Below are 27,585 nucleotides of genomic sequence, written 5' to 3' on the forward strand. Positions count from 1 at the left end.
CCCAATCAGTGAATTAATACATAATGGGATTACGTGAAGTGGGAGGGTGTGGCTTTCGGGTCTATATTTTGTATCTGGAGAGTGGAGACTGACTCTGCTTCTGGATGATGTGAGCTGCTTCCCTCTGCCATGCTCTTCCTCCATGATGTTCTGCCTCACCTGGAGCCCCAAGGAATGGAGCCAGATTTCTATGGACTAAGACCTCTGTGTGAGCCCTCAAATAAACCTTTCCTCCTCTGTAATTGTGCTGGTTAGACCGTTTTAGTCACAGCAGCGAAAAAGCTGACTGAAACATCTGCTTTCTGAGCATCATGTGAGTTGCCTCCCTCTGCCACACTCTTCTGCCATGATGTTCAGCCTTACCTCCAGCCGCGAGGAATGAGCCAGCCTTCTATAGACTAGAACCTCTGAAACCATACACCCCCAAATAAACTTTTCCTCATCTACAATTGTTCTGGTCAGAGCTCTCAGTCACAGCCACAAAAAAGCTGACCATAACAACAGGCCATAGTAGGTATCTAAAGTCAGTGTTCACCCTCTGGAGGTTCCATACCCACACTGTGGCTCTCCTCCCTTCCCGTCTAACCAGCTCAGTGCAGCTGAGTGGACACATTTGGGAAGGGGACAGATTTTGGTACCAAAAAATTACTTAAAAAAAAAAAGGATTGCTGACTCAGGTTGCCACAGTAGTTAAGCTACTTATGTTTAATTCCATCCCATCTGTATTTTCCCTATTAAAAATGGCAAGAGTGTCTTCTACTTATAACATTAATAGGACAGATAAACAAATGATGAGCACCCAAGCCTAAGACAGGGCACGAGAGAAGTGCACAGCATGCTTCCAGCCCACTCTGGACCTCTCCATCAGATCCCCTGCTGCTGATCACAGAAGCAGTTCCTCCCTCACCTTTCACCCCCCACCCCCCCCACCACACACACACACACACACACACACACACACACAGTGAAGCTTCTCTCTGTCATGAACATGCTATGACTTAAGAGATAAATGTTTCCAACAAAGTATGGGGAAATGCTTTGAAAAGAAGGAAAGGAGTTGGTAACATTATTAGTTTTAACAAAACCATAAATCTCATGATAACTCCAGTAGGAAAAAAAAATGTGAATGTCAGGTCAATAAACACAAATGGCCAAAAACCTTACCAAGACTTTTTCATTGTGTTTCTAAAGAAAAACTTTTTTTATGGACAAACTGGGCACAAATTGAAATGTTTCTGGTCCATCTTGAGATCTGAATATAAAAGAATACAACTTTTCTAGAGGGCAGTTTGAGGGAAAACACACTGCAGGTTGATATTCCTTATCCAAAATGCTTAGGACCACAGGTGTTTCAGATTTTTGAATTTTGGGGATTCTGGAATATTTGCGTAGACCTTACAAGTCGAGCATCCCTAATCTGAACATCTACAACTTTCTAATCATCAACATGACCTTCAGAGTTCTGGAGGACTTGGGATTTCAGTTAGAGATGTTCAACAATTAAAACACTTATGATGATTTCTCCTATGTAAATTATCAGGATTGTGCAGGAAGTTAATGTGTGGGTAAAGTCATTAATCACAGCACAATGGAGCATTTACCATAATAGCCATAGCTTGGAAACAATATCTAGCCTAAGAGAAAGTGGCATAAAAGAAAACAAGCACTTCTATGCAAAGAGTATTTCTGTAGCCACAGAAATCAGGTTATCAAATGGCTTCCTACATTTTAAAGACTTACAAAAGTATAATTTAGGATTATTCAAGGTTATGATCACAATTTAAGGTTAAGGAAAGAAAAATTGATAACTGTGATTCTTGTGTGTGTGCGCAGGAGATCAAACCCAGGCCCCTGAGCATGCTAGGTAAGAGCTCTGCCTCTGAGCTACAACCCTGGTCCTGTCTATTAAAATAGACAAATTAAAAACAAACTGGAAGGAAATATATCGAACTACTAGTCATAGCTATAATGTATAAAGCTGCTCCCCCGCCCTTTCCATTGCAGCCATTTTCCCGCCTCCCAACCACTTGTCAATCTGTGAACATCCTAGCTAGCTATTGGTTCATCAGTCAGCTTGCAAGTATCCTTCTCTGATATTGGTCCCCTGTTAGCCGGGCAGAATTCAATTGCTTTACTGTAGCTAACCCCCCCACCCCACCCCACCCCTGCCATCTTTTCTCATCCTTCCTTCTCTCCTCCTCACTTTCTCTCTCCTCCTGGCTTTCACACTCTCTCTAGCGCAAGCCCTTTCTCTTTCCTTTCTCTTTTCCTCTCATTTTCTCTCTTACCCTGCAGGGAGACACTGCTGTTTGCTTAATAAACTCCCTTATGTGATTTCCTGTGTCCGGCGTGGTTTCCGTGAGATCCCTTACAATAGCATTAGGTGGCAAGATTATAAACATTTTTCTTCATTATATTTTTACTTTCTCCCAATTTAGCAAAAAATAAACATTTTTAACTAAAGAGAGGTAAAGAGAAAATTGCAAAATGTAAAAAATTTGTATAAGGCAAAAATATAAGTACAAAATCCTTTTGAAATAGTTATGCACATAATGAAATTTTGGCTACTGATTTTTCAGGGTAAAGGAAAGCTACTTCAATGCCCTAATCTATGATGCTCACTCCCTTATTGAAGAAATGAGTATCTGGTATGAACACATGCCATTCTCGACAAGCTAGGTACAAAGTGATCAGGTTTAATTTTTTTTTAGTTGTCAATGGACCTTTATTTTATTTATATGTGATGCTGAGAATTGAATCCGGTGCCTCACACATCCTAGGCAAGCACTCTGCCACTGAGTCACAACTCCAGCCCACTCATTTTTAAAAATTAATTATAAGGTGCCTGTGTGATGTGAAATCTCCACTGGGTTGGTTGAGGTGCACCTATTTGCAGAGGAGATGCAACACTGTAGGAAAAGTGTATGGATGGAAAAAAAGAACACAAGAAACGAGTGTTTACCTCAAAATCAGAGAGAAATTAGGTTGCCTTCTAAAAATGGCAAATCAGTTTTACTGAGCAAACTTATCAGTCATTTCTTCTTTTCTTTTCTTTTTTTACAAGCATTCCCACCTCATATATAGAATTTATTTTTATTTTTACTTCCAATTCGGTTACATATTTAGTGGAAAAGTTCTCAACACCAGAACTGTAAAAAAGGAAATATAATTAGAAAAAATGTGACTTAAATTTTAATCTATTACATTTCAATACACTTGATTCACTTTTTTGAATCTGCATTTCAATATCTTTAATTCTTTAAAAAAATGAAAAGTCACATATGACATTTAACACTTGAATATTTATTCTATTATCAAACAGACATTTGAGGGAGCTTTTCCTCTGAGATTTTCTTTGACACATTCTGCTGTGGCACCAAGAAATATTAGCACAAAAGTCACTTCCTCTGGGAAGCCTTCCATGATTAGCTCGAGTCTTCCAATTGTACATGTTGTCAGGGCATGATGTCACTCTCTTAGTAGCACCCCTATGCGTGTGTCATTACATGTATATTTGTGTGTCTCTTCCACTGAAATGCAAACCCTTGAGGATAGGGACCTGACTTGTTTGGCTCACTCTTTTTTTTTTTTTTTTTTTTTTTTTTTTTTTGGTGCTGGGGATGGAACCCAGGGCCTTGTGCTTACAAGGCAAGCACTCTACCGACTGAGCTATCTCCCCAGCCCCTTTGGCTCACTCTTCTATCCCCAATGTGTAGGACTCACAAACTAAAAATATCAGGTAAGTAAAAGCCATGATGTTCTTAGAGAGAGAAGACCCAGATACAGCTTATTAAAGCTAAGGTCCCAAATTCCCTCATGAGTTAGATTAGCTGCATTCAAAGAAACACACTGCACTTATTGCTCCAGCCCCGTTGGGCAAAGGACGTTCAAAAGTGCAAATACTGTTCCAGATGGGGAGGAACTCAGTGCCATGGGAAGAATACTGGGCCTGGTCCCTGAAGACTGGTCAGTGTCCACATCCCAGGTTCTGCTCTTTGACCAGCCAATCCAGACCCCAGTGCATGTCTCTGTCTATAAAATATGCAAGCCATTACCAATTTCAGGGGATTATTGTTTGAGGACAAAATAATGTTTTGACACTAGAGAAAAACAAAAGCCACCTTCATTTTTAAAATTATTATCTCGATAGTGAAGCCTCAATGGCTTTAGCATAGAAAGCATGAATACATTCAGATATTCACAGATGAACAGGGAAGAGCAAAGATCCCAAAATGAGACCCCAAGTATTCATTATATAATCAATATGAAGATCTTATCTATTACTGACAGTAAACATTAAAATGCAGATAGAGTAATAACATTACTATGGAAGTCTCCTGCCACCACTGAGAGACTTCACCGCAGGATGGCATGCACTTGACATGCAGAGTCTCTCTTGCAATGCTAAGCCTCCTAGGACAGCATGATCACAAGATGTTTCCAAACAACTATCCTCTTAGTTATTGCCCCCTCCCAAAATAGCTGAACATTATGACAGAACAAAATCACTGTCTGAAAGACATTCCCCTACACTTAAATAGCCAACAACAACAACAACAAAAAATCCACCCTCGGGTCAACCTGTTTCATTACTTAGAGGTGCATTTTGCTACCAATTCCTCCTCAGAGGCACATAAGGAAGGTGGCTCAGATTTTGGGCCTTCCCGAGGTTTTCCTATAAGCATGGTAGCTCCCTGGGTAATACCTATTCTGAAACACTCCAGGCAAAAACCATCCCTGTCATCATCAACAGCAGGAGCTCTGGGATCAAAACCAAGCCCTGTCTGAGCCTCAAAGAGTAGCCTGGCTTCTGCCTACATCCAGCCTGGCAGATGCCACTCAATGAGCCATTAGAGAAAGAATTGAGCATCATGGTGGTTCTAAGTCACCCTTAGCTGCAAAGACCCTAGGACTCCACGCTGTACAAGTACTTACCACTGCTGGCCCAACTGTCAAGATTCCATGCAGAGAAGTGGACTTGGAGGGTGATTATTTAAGAAAGAGGCTACTTTTAACCCTGCTGGGTATGCCCATTGGTTCCTAAATCAAATCAGCTATAGATCATCTCTGCCTCCCACAGAATTGCTTTGATGGAACTGTTGTAAGTTATTCCTTTAATTTGAAGGTCAGTTTAAAAATTTCTTAAAAGTTACACACATTTGCTACCACAAAACTGTTAACCAGAAGAACATCATTCATTCCATAAAGCATTGGGTGGAAACCTCAGAGCAGTAACCAGAAAAACTTTTCTCATGCAATGTTTCCTGCACATCCCTTGTCACAGGATTGCCAGGAAGATAAAAACTAATATCTATTGGTATATATGCCTTTCTTTTTCACTTTGATTTTAGTAGAGTTCTTCTCTACTTTTAGTAGAGTTTAGTAGAGTTCATCACCCACTTCAGATAAGCTAAATGGAACTGACATCACTATTTTCTGTATAAATTTGATTTTTTTTTCCTTTGGTCAGTTGATTGTATCTACAGCTTCCCTAATATCTGTAGGAACTAGACTGGGGAAGAAGACAGGGAGAGTAGAGAGAAACAGTTACTTAAGTCTATCCTCAAAGAACTCTAATCCACTTAGAAAGTTTCTGGAATCAAATCTCTAAGAAATTCTAAGTTCAAATCCCAGCTCCACCACTTACTCCCTGCAGAGCCACATAGGTTTTCTGTATCTAAGTCTCCACCATGGTAAACCATGGGTGTGTGGCCTTCCCCACCAAGCTGTTGAGACCCACCATAGGCAGAGTAGAGAGAGGCGAGTTAAAAATCTGTAAAGCATTATATCTGAATAAGCTCTTATGTCATTAATCCAGAGGTTCAAGGCTTGCAAAGTAAAATTTCTGCAATGCTGTTTTCTCAAGCAGGGAACCACCAGGTAGAAAGTGGATGTAACTGACTGCTAATTCATTAATGACTGACATGTGACAGCCACGAGACACACAGATGCAATGTGACATTAATGGAGAGATCTGCCCGTGGTCATGTACATGGGGAGGGGGACACTCCACCGCCTCTTGCTTTTATGTGGGTTTGAAATCAAATGTCAGCCAAGATTAATTAGAAGCCTGGAGTTTCATTCTACTGTGTTGATAGGAAAAGTACATTTCCATAATGTGAGGAAGCATTTATGTGGGCCGCAAATCAAACTGACATGGAGGGAAGGTCTGCTGGATTGTGAATGCTGCCTGTGTGGCGCTTGTCAGGGCAATTACTTTCTGCTCAAGTGGCTTGCTTTTTAACATTTTACTATCTTAACAACAAAAACCCTGCAAGCAATAATGATTTATTATGTTAATTCTTTAGCTTTCTTCCTGAAATTTCTGTAAGACCATTAAAAACTAGCTGTGCCCTTGAAACAAACCATGAGTTTATTAATACTCAACCAATTAAGGGAGAAAAAGCAAAGTCAGAGGGTGCTGCACACCAGCAATTACTAAGCTGCGGCCTGCACACTTTCCTTGCCACGGATTTTATTTGAGGAAGCATCCTATACACTGGCTGACTGGGAAACAATGTGAAATGTGTTTACGGCATCACAAGAACCCCGAAAAGCTCAAAGGAACAGGAGGAAACTGCTGTTCAGGTCCAGACGATTCTCAAATCCAGGTTATGGTGGAAGCCACAGCAACACCTTTTTCGCCGCTCACAAACCTGGAAAAGGCCGTCAGAGGCTTTCTCCCCCATTATAGAAGACCCCCAAGAAAAGGATCCTTTGTCTTCTCCTAATGCTATGGTCTGGATACGTAGTCCCCAGAGGCCCACATGTTGAAGACCTGGTCCCCAGCCCGTGACTGACAAGGAGGAGGGAGAACTTTCAGAGGTGGAGCCCAGCAGGAGGCCTTAGGTCACTGGGGGTGTACCCTTGAAGGGGACTGCGGGAATCCACTGATACTGGATTGCTCTCAATGACCACCAGCTTATCATCTTTGGTACACTCCAAACGTATCAAAATATCCTTATATACAGAAATTACTAAAATACTCACTAGACACTAAATTTACATTTCCAGAAAGACAACTGAACTTGACTACCTGGACTGGACACCAGTGCTTCCTCATCTCCTTCAGCAGTGCCACACAGAAGCTCTGCCTCTGCTCTTCAGAGCTCGGCAACCTGAGCTCTGGCTTTCTGGAGGCTGCATAAACCACTTAAACAGTGCTCAAGGTCCAGGAAATGAGACAACACCACTTCCCAGAGAGAAACAGCAGAAAGACTGCACAAAACAGAGACGAATCCCAAATAACAAGTGGCACAAGGACATTGTAAGTATCTCTACAGCTCTATGTGTGTTGTTCTCTCAGAATGTTGCTTCCTGAAACAAGATGAGAATTCAGCTTGAAACTGTCAACTCTCCAGAAGATTTAGTTACATAATGAGAAACTCGATGTGTTGCAGAATTCTTTCCTGTCCAATGAAGAATTTACACCATTGTTGAGAGCTCATTTAATTACAGTCAGCCCTCAGTATCTGTGGGTTCTGTACCCATGGGTATATTCAACCTCAGGTAAAAAATATTCAGTACAGACCCTTTTTTTTCTTGTCATTTTTCCCTTATAAATACCACATTTATACTATAGTACACTGTATTAGGTATTATAGGTCATCTAGCAATGATTTAAAACATATGGGAGGTTGGATTGTGGCTCAGTGATAGAGCACTTGCCTAGAATGTGTGACGCACTGGGTTTGATCCTCAGCACCACATAAAAATAAATTAATAAATAAAATTAAGGTATTGTGTCCATCTACAACCAAAAATTTTTTTAAGAATAAAATAAAATATATGGGAGGATGTGCACAGGGTTATATGCAAACACTGGACTCTTTCACTTAAGATACTTGAGCATATGCCAACTTTGGTTAGTTATCCTCAGCGGGTCCTGGAACCAATCTCCCATAGATACTTAGAACTGACTTTGCTAACTTATAAGCAAAATCTGACATCTAAATTATTTTTAAATTGCAATTACCTATTTTGATTTCAGAAGGGGTAGTTGAGTCAAAAAGGCATAAAATATTTGCCAAAGTCATAGACCTAGACCAGAACTGAGTTACTGTAAAGCAGAGTTCACCTTGACTTCTGTCTCTTGGAGGTCACACGTTCCAACACTAAGGTCTCCATCTAGAATGATCAAGGCTACAGCTCCCACAGTCACAGGGCCTGTTCCATCATGTCCAGTGTAAGTGCAAAAGTCCCCATGGGGCCATACTGTGTTGGTGTAGAAAAATTCAATAGTACATGGCAATGATGGGTCAAGGGACACCAGTGTTTCTTCCTTCCCATGTGCTTTCTCAAAAGTTCTCACCTCTTCCATGTTTCCATTCAAGAAGCAAAGTGAGCCATTGCCCTCAAGGAAGTCTTCTTTATCTACCAACCCAACACCAGACACTCTCTCAGTCATGTCCTGAAGGGTCATTTCACTGAAGGGTAAAACACTGTACTAGAGATGGAGTATTTAGCCCTCACTGGATGTCCTAAAGTTAGATACAATCTTATACAATGTAACAACCACACATCTTTCTCACATGACCATGGTCAAAGGTTCATGGCAGAAAAACTGTGACATTAATGTGAAGACGACTGGTAAGTATTAAACACAAAAAATTAAGCCTATCTAAATGTCTTGATTCTTTTGGGTGAGCATATACTTGAACATGACATAGGCTGGAAAGAAAGGAACCTTCTACCTATGAGTGTGCAGATTCCTGATGGTGATTCTTTTAACCATAATGCTTTCTACATTTTTCAAATTATAGCAAAAAACTCACAAGTAAAAATATAGGAGATTTTGTGTACACTCAATGTTCATTATACAATAAGAATGCTCAAGTCTACTTGACGAAATATTCACTCATGTAGTAATTTTTCCAATCATTTTCAGTAAATCCTCACCAACTGTTTATTATTTTCTACCTGATAAGAAAAATATGCAAGCCGCAGTGACAATTTGTGTTTTGCAGCATATACCTACTTTGATTAAATACATACGAATTACATATGAAGTTGAATCATAGTCCCAGCTGCTCCTATAATCCAAGCAGCTCAGGAGACTGAGGCAGGAGGATCCCTAGCTCAAAGCCAGCCTTGGCAATTGAGTGAGGTCCTAGCAAACTTAGTGAGACCCTGTCTCAAAATTTAAAATAAAGTAAGTAAGAAGGGTTGGGGATGTGGCTTAGTGGTTAAGTGTCCCTCAGTTCAATCCCTGCTACCAAAAAAAAAAAAAGAAGAAGAAGAAAAAAGGTTGGATAATGAAGTCTTTGGAAATTAATGTAGATATTTCTGAAAATATGTACTTGATTCTTATTTAATTTCTCTTACAAGTAATACATATTTAACAGAAAAACTATGATTTTTGCAGGGAGAGGGTTTTACTGGGGATTGAACCCAGAGGCCCTTAACCACTGAGCCACATCGCCAGCTCTTTTTCATATATATGTGTGAGGCACTGAATTTGATATATATATATATATATAATATATATGAATTTTATTTAGAGATTGGGTCTCACTGAGTTGCTTAAGGCTTCGTTAAATTGCTGAGGTTGGCTTTGAATTTGCGATCCTCCTGCCTCAGCCTCCCAAGTCACTGGTATTATAGGTATGCACCACCATGCACCAGCTACTATGCTTTTTAATTTTAATTCTCACTTTATAGTAACTTATAAGTTTAGGTGTTAATTTTATTGTATTCAGATAAATTAATGAGAAGCAGAATAGATTTGTCATGGTTTTATAACTTACCACAAATATAAATCTACATCATTTTTAAGTTGGCTTAACCACTTGAAGTAATCTATCATTTCTTTTTAGCATTTTAAAAATTTTCCCTCAAAAAGAAAACTAAAACTTATTTGAAATTTGAATCAACTTTTTCTGATAGAAAGTGAAGCTAATTTGACCGAGAGCTTTGATGAAGTCTCCTTTGCTAATCAGATCATATGATAGATATTTCTTACTCACTGAGCAGCCTGAATTTTTCTTTACATATATGATATAACAATATAAACAATACCATTATAAATATACTTTTTATATGTATATTTAAAACACACATTGACAAACATACAAAGAAATTAACATCATTTCTGTTTTCACAACCATTTCTAGACATGCCTGTGTTAAACAAGGTGCATTTAAGTTCTAAAAATAACAGGTGTAATTAACGGTAATTGGTGTATCTTGGCAAAGCTCTTGGACAGCTTCCCAGAAAATAAGAGGGTGCGTGACTGGACAAGGAATACGTTAGAGACAAAGTTAGCTTCCAACTTTGTGTTTTCAGTAACTTTGAGAATCAACCTAATCAAATGTCAACTTATAAATCACTAAAAATAATTTTTGATGCCAAATCAAGTGTGAATTTTGACATGCAATGTGAATAGCACTCTAAGAACTAACACTGCCATAGCAAAAACACTTACAGTTCTATTTATAAAAAACAATGCTGCTTGGCACATATTTATAAAAATGAACAAGGAAACAGAATTGGCAATTCATTCAGTTTAATTCTAGCAGTAAATAACACCAATCTATAGACACAAGAACTAATTTCTTCAGAGACCAATTGATTTCTGAAGTACTTCTCCAACACATCTTTTACAAATATTTTCATGGTTTGTCAATGGGCCTTTATTTTATTTATTTATATGTGGTGCTGAGAATCAAACCCATTGCCTCACGCATGCTAGGCAAGTGCTCTACCACTGAGCCACAACTCCAGCCCGCTCTCCAACACATTTTAACAATAATTCAATTGCATACTAATTGAAGTGATCATCAACTGGGTAAAATTTAGCACTTAAAGCTTTGTGCTCTGATGAAATTAAAAATTTCATTTTATACATACATTTGCTGCAGAGAAGTTTGGTAAATAATAATTAGAAGATTTCAAGTTTAAACATATTATAATATGATACAATTCTTTAGAAAAATAAAAGGAAAATACCATTCAAGAAGAAAAATTAAGGAGGTAAAATAAAAATAAAAGCTTATTCATGTATTTTTAAATGGACGATGGAACAGTATCTACTCCTTGGGTACCCAGTTTTTCTGTCTGACAGATATCTTTAAAAGATCTTTTTAAAAGTTTTATTTTAAGATGCAATATTTACCATAGAGCATATATTCTTTCCTTCTGAACTGTATGAACAGGGTAAAAATTTCAGATGTGAACCTATCCAAGTACCAGTAAGTGCCTAGTTTTACAAAATTCTTTTACAGAATACAGAAGCATGAAAGTCAGAAGCCTACCCAGTGCCACTTCCCAAAGAACTCAGATCTTAGCATTGACCATCAGCTCCAGGCAAGATTCCACACAGCAAGGTTAGCTATTCCATTTTGCTCCTGACAATCACAGTTATTTCTGTTGATGTTGTTAGGTTCACTACAGTCTACAGAATGAGCAAACCTACACACTGACTCTGTTTGAAAGTCATCCTCCATGAAACTGGAGAATATCATGCTAAGTGAGATAAGCCAATCTCAAAAAACTAAAGGACGAATGATCTCGCTGCTAAGCGGATGAGGACATATAATGGGGGGTGGGAGGTGTTAGCATTAGGGTTAGGTTTAGGGTTAGGGATAAGGAGGGTGGTAAGAATGGAGGAAGGAAGGACTGTATAGAGGGAAAGGAGGGGTGGGAGGGGTGGGGGGAAGGGAAAAAAATAACAGAATGAATCAAACAACATTGCCCTATGTAAATTTATGATTACACAAATGGTATGCCTTGACTCCATGTACAAATAGAGAAACAACATGTATCCCTTTTGTTTAAATAATTAAAAAAAAAAGAAAGTCATCCTCCAAACTGAAGAGCCCAACTTTATAAGTATCCTGAGAGCTGATGTCCCAGTCCTTAGTCCTACTATTCAGGTGACAATGCTCCTTGCAGCTGAGTCATCTATCCACCGATACTGGACTCTGGCCTAACCAATCAAAAGGGAAACATGAAAAGAGATCTAGAATCTCAAAACAAGAGCAGGTTAAGCTCACCATTTATGCATCATAATGCTAACTGTCAGATACAGACAAAGTACAACTTTCAGGGTGAGTGTCCTATACTCAAAATGCTTGAAACCTAAAAAAAAAAAAAAAAGTGTTAATTTTGAAATTTCTTTAGATTTTAGAATATCTACATATATGTAATAAGATATCTTAGGGATGGGAACAAAGTATAAACACAAAATTCACTTCTGCTTATGTGGATCTTAAACACGCTGCCTGAAGGTAGTTTTATACGCTATTTTTTCACATGTCCACATCTTGATTACAACCCACCACATGAGATCAGGTGTAAAATCTTGCACTTGTGGCATGATGTCGGTGCTCAATAAGTTTTGGATTTTGGAGCATTTCTAATTTCAGATTTCAGGTTTTAGCATTCGGAATGCTCAACCTGCTGCATAATTTAGTGGCTTCAGAATCATGTTAGTGAAGTTCAAAACTCAGCTTTGCCTCCTACCATGTACCTGATATTGGTCAATCTGCCTAACCTTTGAATTTATTTCCAGACATGTAATGTGGGGGTAACTGACATTGTCATGAGTACTAAGGACTGAGTCAGGCAATATGTTATTTGAAAGGCACTCAGACAGTGCCTGAAAATGATCAGAACACCAGTTGCTCTCCTGTTATGTTGCACTGCTATGTTTAAGGACTGCTGTGCTGACTAACAACAAAGCAGAGCCTGAGCAGGTCTCTCATTACCAACTCCCTCCATCTGGACCAGCACTTGCTGTGCCGTCCACATGCCGCAGAGGAGAGGGTGAGGACAAGTGGCCTGTCCTCTGATAATTCCACCATTAGACAGTGGGAATGGTACAGTGGGATGTGTGTACCTATTGGGTTCATCACTTTCTTTTAAAGTTCAACCATTTTAGGACACAGAGAGGAGGAAGGAAAAGAAAGGAGAGAAATAAAGCCCAGGACCTCAATCTCAGGCATAGGAATAAAAGCGCAGTCAATATTTTAACTCAGGAACCCTTCACAAAACCATGCACACTTTTCCAACTTCTTCCAAATTCCAATTCTGTGCATAGACATCTTTTAATACAGCAGAAAATACGTCTGCCTGGGGACAGAAGGAAAAGGAGCCAAGTCACCAACAATGCCATCTTCTAGTTTAAAAACTAAGTGAAAACTATTTAAAATTCTGTCCTCTCTCCAGTTTCCTAGGCCCTCCCATTCTATATCTCTCTAAGTAAATGATTGTTACCCTCAAAAACTCACCTACTTCAGAGCATCCCAAGCGGCATCCGGGCAGCTGGGCGAGTAAGGCAGGGGGCTGACCTGAGGGACAATCATGGATCAGGTAATGCAGTTTGTTAAGCCAAGTTGGCAGTTTCTGAAGGACTCAATTCATCTTGTTAAAAGATGCACCAAACCTGATAGAAAAGAATTCTACAAGATTGCCATGGCAACAGCAATAGGATTTGCTATAATGGGATCCATTGGTTTCTTTGTGAAATTGATTCATATCTCTATTAATAACATCATTGACCTTGCAGAAATAGAGCAAGCAATTATGAAATATATCTGGAAGAATAAAAAACCCAGAAGAGCTAAAGCAATCCTCAGTAGAAAGAGCGAAGCAGGGGGTAACGCAATACCAGATCTTCAACTCTATTACAAAGCAATAGTAACAAAAACGGCATGGTATTGGTACTAAAATAGACAGGTAGATCAATGGTACAGAATAGAGGACATGGACGCAAACCCAAATAAATACAATTTTCTCATACTAGACAAACGGGCCAAAAATATGCAATGGACAAAAGATAGCCTCTTCAACAAATGGTGCTGGGAAAACTGGAAAACCATATGCAACAGAATGAAATTAAACCCCTATCTCTCACCCTGCACAAAAATCAACTCAAAATGGATCAAGGACCTCATTATCAGACCAGAGACCCTGCAGATTATAGAAGAAAAAGTCCAAATCTTCAACTTGTTGGCTTAGGATCAGACTTCCTTAACAGGACTCCCATAGCACAAGAAATAAAAGCAAGAATCAACAACTGGGACAGATTCAAACTGAAAAGCTTTCTCTCAGCAAAGGAAACTATCCGGAATGTGAAGAAAGAGCCTACAGAGTGGGAGAAAATCTTTGCCACTTATACCTTAGATAGAGCGCTAATTTCCAGAATCTATAAGGAACTCAAAAAACTCTACACCAAGAACACAAATAATCCAATCAACAAATGGGCTAAGGATGTGAACAGACACTTCACAGAAGAAGATCTACAAGCAATCAACAGATATATGAAAAAATGTTCAACATCTCTAGTAATAAGAGAAATGCAAATAAAAACTACCCTAAGATTCCATCTCACCCCAATTAGAATGGCGATTATCAAGAATACAAGCAACAATAGGTGTTGGCAAGGATGTGGGGAGAAAGGTACACACTCATACATTGCTGGTGGGGCTGGAAATTAGTGCAGCCACTCTGAAAAGCAGTATGGAGATTCCTCAGAAAGCTTGGAATGGAAGCACCATTTGACCCAGCTATCCCACTCCTTGGCCTATACCCAAAGGACTTAAAATCAGCATACTACAGAGATCCAGCCACATCAGTGTTCATAGCTGCTCAATTCACCATAGCCAGATTGTGGAACCAACCTAGATGTCCTTCAGTTGATGAATGGATAAAGAAACTGTGGCATACATATACAATGGAATATTACTCAGCCATAAAGAATGATAAAATTATGGCATTTGCAGGCAAATGGATGAAATTGGAGAATATCATGCTAAGTGAGATAAACCAATCTCAAAAAACTAAAGGACGAATGATCTCACTCATAAGCGGATGAGGACATATAATGGGGGGTAGGAGGTGTTAGCGTTAGGTTTAGGGTTAGGGTTAAGGAGGGTGGCAAGAATGGAGGAAGGAAGGACTGTATAGAGGGAAAAGAGGGGTGGGAGGGGTGGGGGAAGGAAAAAAATAATAGAATGAATCAAACATTACCATATGTAAATTTATGATTACACAAATGGTATGCCTTTACTCCAAGTACAAACAGAGAAACAACATGTATCCCATTTGTTTACAATAAAAAAAGAGCTAAATTCTCAGATAAAGTGCAAAATAAACAAAATAATCTTTTAATTTAATCACAAGCACTTTAGAGAAGGGATTAAAGAAAAAGAAAGGAGAAAATTAAAGTAGCAAGAAGCTGTGCCTGAGATATGGTGATCTCAAATGAAGCTATCGCAGATATGTGACCCCCTATGCATAGCCAGTGTTGACAACAGATGTGCATGCTTAAAATGTGTTTTGGGGGCATGCAGACAAAGTCTTCTGAACCCTTGTTTTATTAGGTTATGGAGTGCCAGATACTAATTTCATAGAAGGGGATCCAGTATGGATTTGATATGAATTTTAGAAAAAGAATTTAGGGCTGAACAATTATTTGGAGAAAATTATGGATGATTTGCAAATGTAGTATTGATTAATAATAATAAATTGGAATTAATATTTTAAAAAAATACCATCATTGTGGGTGGCTGAATGCTTTTTGACAAAACTTTTCATCTTATGGATTAGTGAAGAAGTGAGGGTTTGAGATGCTCATGAAGTAAGTTTCCCTGTTTACTTTTTTCTTCTGACATTTTCTATTGCTAAATTAAAATAATTTCAAAATTTAAAAAAAAACTCACCCACTTCAGAAGAATCCCATTTTAAGAACAAAACATTTAAGAACATCTAACAATTTGATCTGTCTCTTCTCTCTGAATAGTACCCAAATAACACCTGCATGCCTTGTGGGCAGCTCCCAGTATCCAGGCAAATGCTGCAAACCCCTGGGCTCCTTAGATGATCCTGGATGATCCCTCCCTCCAGTATTCTAGAGGCTTCTTTCCAGATTGGACTTCAAGCTCCCTTGACAAGCCAGCCCTGGAAAGGGAGTTGCAACCTGCCTCCCTCTTTCATTTCCATAGGATTTTTATTTAGAAAAAGAAAGGTCAGGTGACCTGGGTTTTTTTGTTAATGGGATTAGGTATTATTTTCCTTTGAATATTTTTAGTTGTAGATGGGCACAATACTTTTATTTTATTTATTTTTATATAGTTCTGAGGATTGAACCCAGTGCATCACACATGCTAGGCAAGTGTTCTTCCACTGAGTTACAACCCCAACCCTGACCTGTGTTTTTCTGTGAGCTCCTTGCAGGCTCATCCTGGGACACCCTTACATCCCCAATAACCAAATGTTTCAGGTGGACCCAATGCCAGTGCCCAACACTGCCTCCCACAGCACTGAGCAGTGCTGGCTTTCCATGGTACAAATTCAGAGGTTATTATTTTGCTAATTTGGGGAACTGTTTACAAGTGTTTTTTTGTAAAACATAATACCAGCCACATGCTTATAACATATATGTATGTAACTACACATACATGCACACGTCACTTATGCCCCAATCATCAAAGTCTTGGACCTAGAGAAAGGGGTCCAGTCCAGGAGTTTGAACCATATAAAATATTGCCAATATTAACCCTTTTTGATTTATAGAAAATGAGTTCATGCAGTTAAACCTACAACCTGCATGGAATGGCTGTTACGTACACACAGCCAGTCACCTCAAGAAGCCCCTGATGTCAGCATTGGTTCCCTCCTTCTGTATTTACATTATACCTGCAAGGTGTTTTTCCAGAAAAGATGACTGAAGCTCAGAAAAATAAAAAAACACACCAAGGCCACACAGTTACTCAAAGGTGGAAAAATTCTAAACCAAGAAGAAGTGATCAGATCAGGAGATTCTGCCTTTTCTCTGAGCCCCAGGGTACCCATGGCTGACCTTATCACCTGGACCTCCACAGCTTCCTGTCTCTCTCTACCTAAGGAGGCCACTCCCAAACCTACCAAGGGTCAATAACAAAGGATCCCCAGCAGTCAGCTTCTCAGGGCTCCCTGCCCCTTGAGCATTACTTGAAAGAAAAGGAGAGGCTCTTTAAAAACCCACACAAGATGTAAGTGGCAACTGACAGTGAGGCAGGGGGAAAACTCCCATAACATGTTGTCTGTGTTCAGAACAGGATACCTTCAAAATCTGGCACTTTGGTCTGCTGAGTTCTTTAAGGACACTGAAGGCCTAGACTTCAGAAGTGGAAGTGGGGTCTCTCTGACCTTCTCCTGCCTCCTGCCTTTCTCCCTCAAAGTGAGTCAGAGAAACTGGAATTTCTCTTTGTTAATGTGGGCCACAGAAACTGGGACCTCTCTCCCCAAATCTAGAAAGGTCACTCTCTCCCTTCTCCACCATCATTCTGAGGGGTCCTGCCACCCACCTGCAGGAAGGAATGTCACACAGGCCAAGAAGAATCTGAACAGACAGGCCCTGCTGCATGTCCCCTCGGCACCCATTACCATTAGATCAGACCTTCCATCCAGATGCATTTCTACAGTCGTCCACTCCTCAGAAAAACAGGCAGTTTTCCCTGGGTCTTCATTGCCAAAGGCTCTCTTGTCCCCTCAAACTTTAAGAGAATAAATGTGTGAGGCTCTTCTACTAACACACCTTTTGCTATGGAAGTATCTTCCATGGCCCCAGTGGTGGGCACAGAAAGGTGTCACACCTTTCCACCCCTGAAGTATACACACGACATAATGCCAACAAATGCCCAGGCCCTGACTCACTGCGGAAATTTCATACCATACTCAGTGGTCAAGCTTCGAAAGTCAAGAAGTAGAAAACACAGTTTATGAGGTTGTTGTCAGAGTCACCTCTTTTATTAAGTTTTATCACCTGGGAGGTACCCACTGAATGAAAAGCAAGGAGAGCATGCCTGCTACAATAAAGATGAGCCCGATGTTATCGGGCTGCCATCTGAGCTGTGTAGGTGTAATTAATTTCATTCTATATCTGAAATAAAAGGCAGCAGACAGTATATATTATTCTCTGCAATGGAACCCTCTTATGGTGATATCACAGTTCCTTTAATATCCCAATGACTAAATCAAATCCTCCTACAGTAGAATCTTGATAAATCTACTGCACACTAAAATTCATATTTTAGTGATCAATATTATATTAAAATTCTACTTTATAGCAATAACTGACTTATAGTTTTCTTATATGAGATAAATTATAGCTTTATATATTTAATTAACACATTTCCCTTTAAATTTAGCAACCAAATCTCTATTACCCATAAACTGCAAACTGCACTGGACACTAAGCTGACACCTGGTTCTATTATTAAGGTGACTGAAAATGCTTTTAAAAAGTCACAATGGATAGAAAGGAGAAAACAAATAAATAGTAGTAAGCTTAAGTAATTTGTTTTCTTCTCCAAGGGAACTTCATTCAATCATACTTATTCATTCAACAAATAGTTACTGAGTACCACATGCTAAACACTGTTCAGTAATTTGACTTTGTACATCATGGATACTTATTTTTAAAGGAAATCTCTAGAATCATGTATCTAGACAGAACATGAGGTTTCCATTTCAAATATGTGATTACTACATGAGGTAAATTTCCTCAAGTTGTTCAAAACTAAGAAGGAAGTTCAAATATGAGGCTCCAATAAAACAGACTTTCCAGAGGGTGTGGTCAAATTCCTTTTTCCCCCCTGTCCCAGGCCCACATATGAATACACTGTGATCCCGCAGCAGGAAGCAAGGTGTTGGGGGCTGTGCCATGTTGGCGGATGGCGCCTGATCACATCGGCAGCAAGGAGGGTAATTGACATAAGCACACTCAGGTGATTTTTCTCGTCCACGCACACAATGTTCTCGAGCACTAATTGCCTGCTCGGAGTGGCTCGCCTAATCTTTGCATAAGAGGCCTGGCCCTGCTCTCCGCCTCCTGGAGGTGATATAAGCGTAGGTGGAGCGAGACACACACACACAGCAGCCATTAGAAGCAGCCAGAGGGAAAAACACAGACAGCAGCCATTAGAAGTAGCCATTAGCAGCCAGACGGAAAAACACGTGGCAGTAGCTAGTAGGGACATACGCAACAGCCAGCCATTAGCAGAAAAGCCAGAAGAAAGAACACAGCAGCGAGTAGGGGCAGCGGCGGAAGGCAGATCGCGGAATGGAGAACTGAGACGCATCAGTAGGTTACCCTTAGTTCACAGGATGCAGGACTTTAAGACGTAGCAAGTTTCTCTCTTAAGCAAAGTCTCTCTCTCTCTCCTCTCAAAGCAAGTAAACCGCATTTCCTCTATCCTCTATGAACAAGCAAGAAAGCAGTGCCTCAGTTTCAACTCCACGACCCATAAGACCCGTGCAAGTTGTTGCTGCAGGTGATGACAAATATCCACGGATTTTGGAACCGCAAAGAGCCAGCGACACAAGGGAGATGCAGGAGGCCTCTGACTTCCACAGGAACCCACAATAAATCTGCAATCTGACCCCCAGCAATAAATCTGCTTTCTGCATATTGAATAGGAGCCAAAGATTAAAAGGAATATTCACTCATCGGAAGACAAACTAATGCTCTCTCTATAAGCTTTTATGCTTTGCGGCCCATAAAAAGTATATGCTTTGCTTAAGCTTAGGCTGTTGCACGTTGAGATAAATCATTGTTAAACAGTGGCCTGTTCCTGCTGGGGAGTTGTGACAAGTCTCCGAGTTCTCACTCTCTTCAATTGCTCCTGTGTGTTCTCAAGCTTCAGTCTTTCAGCATGTGAGGTCGTTTCCCTTCCCAAAGCCCCAGTCCTGGTAAACTACAGCCTGCTTCCATGGGGTTCTCCACCTTGCCTTGGAGAACCAGGGCCAGGGCCCTTCCAAGCCAGGGCCCAACATTTGTGCTCCATTTAAAAATGTTTAATGTCTCATTAGTCTTCAGGGGTAAAGCAGGGGAAAAAAATGACTGAATCAGATTTCCATGCAAATTCTAATGATTTTTTGAATTATATACTTAAATCCTCAGTGTCATAGAAATAATCTCTTACAGATGTCAGTGCAGTATAAATAAGCCATTTCCTAAGGACGTTCCACACCTTTACAGAGCCATTCACTCCACTGCTTTTACTGGTCTGTCACAAGAAGAACCCAGAGGTGAACATGAACTCTTACTTGGTCAGCAAATAAATACTACCTATTCCAGTTCTATATCTGTCTTATAAACTAGCAGCAACATATCACACAACAAGAAAAGGAAAGAAAAAATGAGTAAGATTATTGCAGAGGAATCTAAAGTTGTATTTGGGGGAGTGCTGAATTATGACAAACTATACCATAGTAAGGACTAACAGAACTACAGCTTCACTAAAGAATTTAATTTTACAATAAGGAGTTAGAGATCCATATGCAAACAGCTGAGGTCTACTGGCATCCCCTTCTTTAGCTGTAAATGAATCAAGTTCAGGATGCCTTTCACGGAAAAGGCCACCCTACTGGCTCAGGCAGGTAGGTTTAGGGATGCAGCTACACCTAGTGATCAGCTTTGGATGACAGCAGAAGGCTAGCCTGTGTCAAGCACTCTGAAACTATTTCTCTCTCAAAGTCTCAGTCTGGCTGAATGCATTTCAGGGAATCTGTTAAAAAAAAAAAAAAAAAAAACACAATCACTTTTATTTACCCAGAGTGTTAAGTGGCAGAGATGCCATAAAAAACCGGGCTCTAATTCAGGCTGCACATGGTTAGTACTTTGACAAAAAGTGGAAACCCTTTGTTTTTTTTTAATCTGGAAGCTGAGAGTGTATTTCCAAAGGCAAAGTTTCACATTTCCATGTTAAAACTCCAACTCTTACATAAATTAATTTTTCCATTCTTTCCTAAGAAAGTCCCTGTTTCTTTACAATTGAATCGATCCCGAAATTCTTAAAAGATGGACAACTTTTCAAAGTGTATTAAGTGTGTCTTCCTTATCTTTGCCTATTTCCACACCATTAACAAGACTTATAAACAGTAGGTGAGAAATGAATATTAACTTGAACTAAAGCGGTTATTTTAATAAGCACATTTAGTTACACTGTTATTACAACAAGCCAAAAACTACCTTCTAGTTGGACACAGTGGTGCATGCCTGGAATCCTACAGGCTCTGGAGGATGAGACCACAGGATCACAAGTTCAAAGACAGTCACAGCAACTTAGCAAGACCCTGTCTCAAAATAAAAAATAAGAAAGAGTAGGGATGTGGCTCAGTGGTTAAGCACCCCTGGGTTCAAAAAAGAAGTCTTGTATGCCAAATATGAACTTGGAGAAATCTCCAATGAACATGACATCAAATTTTAACTAGAATTTTACACTCACTATAGGAAACTTTTTGTATTGTAAGTTTCACAAAGGCTGGATCAATATCTTCCTCAGGGAAGACTACTATTCGAGGTATCACACTAGTGGTCTCACTAACAGTCACAGCACAATCGCAGAGCCAAGTCCAGAATTTTGACACTGCTCGCTCATCAAGAGGTCAATAAGTGAACGAACGTGCATTCTCTTTTGACCCTAGGGAGTCTGATAATTAACGGGTTCCTTTACAACAGTGCCTCTCACATTTCCATGCCCATCAGAATCCAGTGAGGCCTTGTTTTCACAAATTGCTAGAACCTCAATCTACAGTTTGACTCAAGACCAGACAGTCCACAGGTTTCACAGCCTCCTTCGTGATGCTGCTGTTGCTGGCCCAAGCAACCCACTTTATGAATTCCACTTTTAGAACAACAGCTCTTCAAAGCACGGACACACACCAAGGGGATGCTATTGGACCATGCTCTAAGGTGACAGGACATCAGAATCACCATGCCTGGCCCTGGGCAACAACATCTGGAAGGTGATCCTGTGCACACTGTTTTAAGATGCACAGGTGCAAACCCAGTTCCCCATCAACGTTAGCGGAGTTCCCCAGGCCTTCCTTAGAGCCACCAAAAGCTGCTAAGGTACTGGATCTGCTGGGGTCCAGCCCTAGCAGGGGTCAGAGGTCCTTGGTGGATGGGAGGCATCGGTACAGTGGAGAAACAGCACAAAGAGACACCAAGTGTTCTGAGGCTAAATCTGTCTTTATTTTTTCTGCCAGCCTTTTTATAGATATTTTTCCTTACTAATGATTATATCATTTTATCGTTTGTTTAGAATAAGAAAAACCTTCAAAAGTACAATCTATGCTTCTTGTCAAAGTACCCATTTTCTCTGTATGACAGTCCAGACCAAAATCAGGCTAAACACCGCATCAAAGCTCAGAAAATTGGTTTTCAAAGACAGGAATCTTAGAATTAAAGTAAAATGCATGATAGATACCACCCTAAAAAAAAGTTTACATTTAGAGAAATGTTGGAAACAATAAAATGTTTGACCTCCTAACTGAAAACTATGTTCCAGAATATTTAGATAATCCATGTTCATTCTAGGAAACAACGAAATCTCCAAAAAAAAAAAAAACCTGAAAGGAAACCATACTTATTCCAAAGCATAGTTCCTCCATGAAAATAGATCACAGCATAACAGTATATAAGAATGTATTGTGCTCTATGAAAAATTTAAAGTTACTGACTTATTAGAACTGTCCTAGAAATGCCTAAATTCCAAAACCAACTTTTCCCAGATGTATGCTTCATCTGTACAAGGTTTAAATAATCTGAGGACATGATTCAAGAGCTTGTTTTTTGAGGAAAGTTCATTCAGAATTATTCAAGTTACATACACACTTATCTACATATCATTACATGCAGGAACTTCTTATGTGAAAACCTGTAAAATAATCCCATACTAAAATCTATAATTTTTTAGATCAGAACAATTTATTGTGCTCAAGCAATTCTTCCTTACAAACACATAGCACTAAGCATGTCATAGTAATTTCCTGGCATATTCCTTTCAGGATCGCTGATTTAAACTTGAAGTATTTTCTTCCGATCAAAATGAACGCACCACAAAAATGAAAGTATCATGACTAATTATCTGAAAAACAAAAATTAAATCAGAATGCTAAACAAATCTATCTCCACTCTTTTAATGGACTCCACAAAGTCTGTTTTGAAATAATTTCAGGCTTATAAAAGCATTGCAAAAACAGTGTAAAGAGTTCAAATACACCATTTGCACAGCTTCCCCAGTGTTAACATCTTACATAAGCAGAGCAGAGTTACCAGAACTAAGACATCAACACTGGTACAAAGCTACTAACTGAGCTCCAGACTTTATGCACTGTCTGGGGAGGTAGCTCAGTGGTAGAGCACTTGCTTGGCATGGAAGAGGCCCTGGGTTCCATCCCCAGCACTGTAGGAAAAAAAAAGTTATGCAGACTTTATTCAGATTGCAGCAGTTTCCCCACAAACACCCTTGAAAGATTACTTCAAAAACCTAAATTTCTCTAAGTAAATAAATAAATTTCTCCAGTATAATCCAAAATCCACTAGTCCCAAATTCACAGATATGCTAAGGTTTAAGGTTTAATGTATTCCAAATATGGTAGTTGGAACAAAGGGCCAAGTCTGGATTTCTTTGTCTTTTTTTTTAACATTTCACTGCTTTTTAAAATATATACCTTTATTTTATTTATTTTTATATGGTGCTAAAGATTGAACCCAGGACCTCACATATACAAGGCAAGTACTCCACCACTAAGCCACAACCCCAGTCCCCAAATCTGTATTTCTATTTCTGCAAACTAAAGTTTAACAGAACTTAACACATCACTCTCAAGCGATGTGTTCTACCACTTACAAGGTAAAACTAAACACTTCATCATATAACATATATTACAACTTCACTTTTTAAAAATATTTTTAGTTGTAGATGGACACGATACATTAAATGTTATTTATTTATTTATTTTATGTGATGCTGAGGATCAAAGCCAGTGCCCCACACACATATACTAGGCAAGCTCTCTACCACTGAGCCACAACCCCAGCGCACAACTTGACTTTTAAGAAATGGGTCAAAATGAAATAACTGGCCAACTCTCTGGATTCTTACCATGAAAAAGGGAAGTTTAAGAAAAAGTAAATGACTTAACTTTCTTCCTCGGGTCTTACATGCTTTGTACAAAAGTTATTTTTAATTAATATTCAAAGCCTTGGGAACAAAGGCTTGGACTATTTTACCTAACAAGTTAGATATTGTAAACATTTTTAAGGAAAGGTTTACAGTTGATAAAGTCCTCCTGGGTCAAAATCTTAATTCTTTCATCGTTCAGAGTTCAGCACTCTGTTTTTGATGTCTGGTATCCAAAAGATGTCTAGTCCACCTCTTGAAAGGAGTCACTAGCAATCTTAATTTCAAACCCATTCCAAAGGAAGCCAGGACAGCACTGCTGAAGGGCACAGCAAGGTGTCTTATGCATAAATCTTCAGTTATTAAGCAAAAAACTCCCTGAGTACATAAACTCCATGGTTTAGTCTATAAGGTGATCTCAAGAGAAGCTCCACAGGGAAAATGTAAGCCAAATCTAACTTTTAACAATCACTCCTCTCCTTCTTTTATGCCAGTCAATTCACACACATCCTGAAAGTTTGCAAATGATCCAGATTCACATTAGTAATGTGTTAAATAGTGAGTGCCTGTGAGAGCTAGGACCCTATGTTAAGTGTTATATGGGGAACCAAGAAAGAAAAAAAATTGATTTTGCTCTCAAGGAGCAGACAATCTAGCTCCTTTTTTTTCTAAAATCTATTCCTACATCAGATGAAAAGCAGCCAAGTATTGCCCTTTCCAGAAGAACCCTAAAAAAAAATGTGACTGTCACTCACAGCATCAAATTAACTTTCCCAAACATACAAAATAATGAAACGTGACTTTTGCAAAGCATGAAATGCATTAAACCAGTATGAACTAAAATGCAAAGTGAAGGGCAAAAAGTGCAATGAACTGCAATATCACTGACCCTTGCACACATGAAATCTGCCAAATTCAAATTTTTAAAATCTCAACATTGCTAAGCAATCACTTAGATATACCCCTTCACTTCCCTTTTATGCACTAACATACCAGAATAACTATGACTTGCCAAATAAAAAAAAGAAGAAACACTTCAGTTACTGGTAGAGTAACAAATGATTCCAAAAGAATTCATTCATTCCAAATGATTCATTTCCTCCAAAAGAAAAAAAAAGGTTAAATTTTAGTAAAAGCTTATTTGGGTTTGACTGATCATTTACATTAGTCTTAACAAGGGCATAGGTCAGTACCACTAAGTCTGAAATCCTTTATAGTGATAAGGTGCCCATGGTTTAAATGAGCCTTATAAAAATTTGTTTCCATCTCTTTGCATACAATTTAAAAATTCATCCCAATGATATATGACACAGCTTAAGTTTAAACAAATCCAGGCAGAGTTACAGCTCTTAATACAGAGAAAACATCACTAAGGCCTTCGAACTTGGCTTCTAATGCTAGTGAGTTATTAGGCGCCCAAACTGGCAAGTGCTACCCATTTTTCACTAGTAAAAATGCAAGCCAAAATCTGCATCCAATCAGACAGCCGTGCATCATTAAATTAAAATCTCTGCAGCACTTGCAATTATCAGCCAAGGAAAAATTAAACGCCGCGGAGAGAGGCCAAGCTGGGGGTCCCGGGTTGGACTAGTCCTAGAGGCGGGCCAGCTCCTCCAGCCCGGGAGCTGGCCGCCAGCCCTCCCTTCAGGTGCTGCAGGCGCGGAGCCTGACCCGCCGCGCCCCCGGGCCGGCCCCGACACCCTCCTGGAGCTCTCCTACCGGGAGGTTCCGGCGTCCCAGACACCGCGCTCTGGCCCCTCCGCCCCAGGGGTGGCTGCACTTACCTGAAAACGTCTCCCCTGTAGCAGTTAGCAAAAGTCCGGCCAAAGTCGCCAGGCAAGTCCCAAGTCTGCTCATGGTGCTGAGTGCGCGCCGCGCCGCTCCCCGGCGGCGGCGGCTGCGGTGGCTGCGGAGGGTGGGCGCGCGAAAGCGGAGGGGGTACCGGAGCTGGGGCTTCCACACAGAGAGAAGAGACGCAAAGCTTTGACTCAGACCCCAATGTGCCAATAGTTGCAGAAGTCCGAACTCCAGCGGCTCCCGGGACGCGGGGACGGCGTCCTGGGTCCTCTTGCCCTGCTCCTGGCCGGGCTCCGCATCTGGCACTGCTGCGAGAGGGAGCCTAGGGCGCGTCCGCGAAGCCAAAATCCTCGCTGGGTTCCGACACCTGCGCCCGCCGCCGCTCCCCTTCCGCAGCTTGGGACCCGAGCCGCCGACGCCGGCCTTGGCGGCACGCGTCCTCTCTCTACTGGCAGCCCCAAGTCAGCCCTGGGCAGCAGGCACGGAAGGACGAACCCGCGCAGACTGCACGCGGGGCTCTTGCTCTAGACTGACTGGCGATGCCCCGCAGCCGGCTGAAGGGAGCGCCCCCGTCACGGCCGCCCCGCGCCGCCCCGGCCCGCTAGAGGGCGTGAGCGCCCGCGCCCCACCTACCAGTGCCCAGGCGCTTAGCCGCCGCGGCGCCTCTGGGAGCTCAAAACCGGATGGCCTCGCGACCAACACCCAAGTGCGGGTGTCACCCTCTTGAGGTCCCTCCTCGCCCCGACGGCGTGTTCCGTTTCGGCGACTGGCTTCGGGAGCGTGGCTGTGGGAGAGGCTGCGCCTCGCCAGAAGTTCCAGTCCGGAGCCGCCAGTGGTTTGAGAGCCGCCTGGCGGGACCAGGGTCCTGTAGCTCCGCGGGCGCGGCCAAACCGGCTCTGTCCCTGGCGCAGGACGGCAGTGTCACCCTACAGGGCGAGCTGCAACCGAGTCGCAGGGGCTGCGCTCCCCGGAGGCTTCAGGAAAGGCGAGCGAGATGATCCTGGAGGTTATGGAGGGCTCTGGCTTCTCCGTGCCGCCGACGGAGAGAAGCTGGCAGACGCCAGAGGAAGCAGTTGCAGCCGGCCGCGCTCCAGCTTGCGCCCGGGCGGCCCCGTGGGTCACAGGAGCCGCTGCCCCGAACCCCCGCACGGGGGAAGCGGGGCGCGCTTCTATGCTGCATGGTGTCTTGGCGTCCGGTGTGCGAGCCGCGGGCTGTCATGGAAGGCGGCGGTGACACGGAAACCAGCGTTTGAACATAAACCGTGATTTCTGTATCTGGTGCAAAGTGCTGGGCAAAGGCGGAGAAAGAAAGATGGGGAGTGAATCAAGAAATGTCTCGACATATTTTAATTTGCCATTTTGTGTCTCAGATGACTCACTGAGAATTGTAAGAACTTCCACTGCTTTAGTAAAGTGTAAATTTTAAACACTTTATTTATTTTTTAATGTTCCATCTCCCTCAGAATAAGCACATTGAACCAACGCAAGACCGCTGTAGACGCCTGGTGTACCCACTGCAAGCCAAAGAGGGCTTGGGAAGAGGTTAAATTGGAAATCATAATAACTTTGAATATCAGAATGTTCTAACTTGGCATGGAGTCAAGTCCCTCTGGACTGCAAGATGCCAGGAGCTCTCCAGGACTGCTTCCTTTAAGAGGCATCCTCCACTCAGCCTCTCCTGCTTTATGGTACTTTGAGGATCTAATAAATAGATTGACCCACGTTCGTGCTGACCAGGTCTACAGAGAGCCCAAGAACCAGCAGACAAGGGTACCTCATAGGTGTCATCCTCCCGGGGTGAATTTGGAAATCCCAGGACTTTTGCCTTTGATATGGCAACCAGCACTTTCTTCCTGAATGCCACTTACTAGGTCCTTGTCAGACCTGCTGTTTA

The 27,585-nt window shown here is 41.0% G+C and overlaps 2 protein-coding genes across 2 annotated transcripts in view; one reads left to right on the plus strand and one right to left on the minus strand.

The window, feature by feature from the left end:
• LOC306642728 (uncharacterized protein) overlaps positions 1-25,785 on the minus strand; it is a 212,180-nt gene extending 186,395 nt beyond the window's left edge. The window contains exon 1 of the mRNA XM_079108475.1: positions 25,679-25,785. Within this exon, the coding sequence (XP_078964601.1) occupies positions 25,679-25,751 (73 nt within the window). The 5' untranslated portion in view covers positions 25,752-25,785. The remainder of the gene's footprint in view (positions 1-25,678) is intronic.
• On the plus strand, positions 12,191-15,833 carry LOC306642627 (protein transport protein Sec61 subunit gamma-like; the record flags this gene model as incomplete). Its single annotated transcript, XM_079108392.1, has 2 exons — positions 12,191-13,514; positions 15,743-15,833. Exons 1-2 carry the CDS (start codon positions 13,303-13,305, stop codon positions 15,831-15,833), a joined length of 303 nt encoding a protein of 100 aa, XP_078964518.1. The 5' UTR covers positions 12,191-13,302.
• Positions 25,786-27,585: the final 1,800 nt, after the last annotated feature.

The sequence above is a fragment of the Sciurus vulgaris genome, assembly GCF_902686455.1.
Source record: "Sciurus vulgaris genome assembly, chromosome: 13".
Classification (NCBI taxonomy): Eukaryota; Metazoa; Chordata; class Mammalia; order Rodentia; family Sciuridae; genus Sciurus; species Sciurus vulgaris.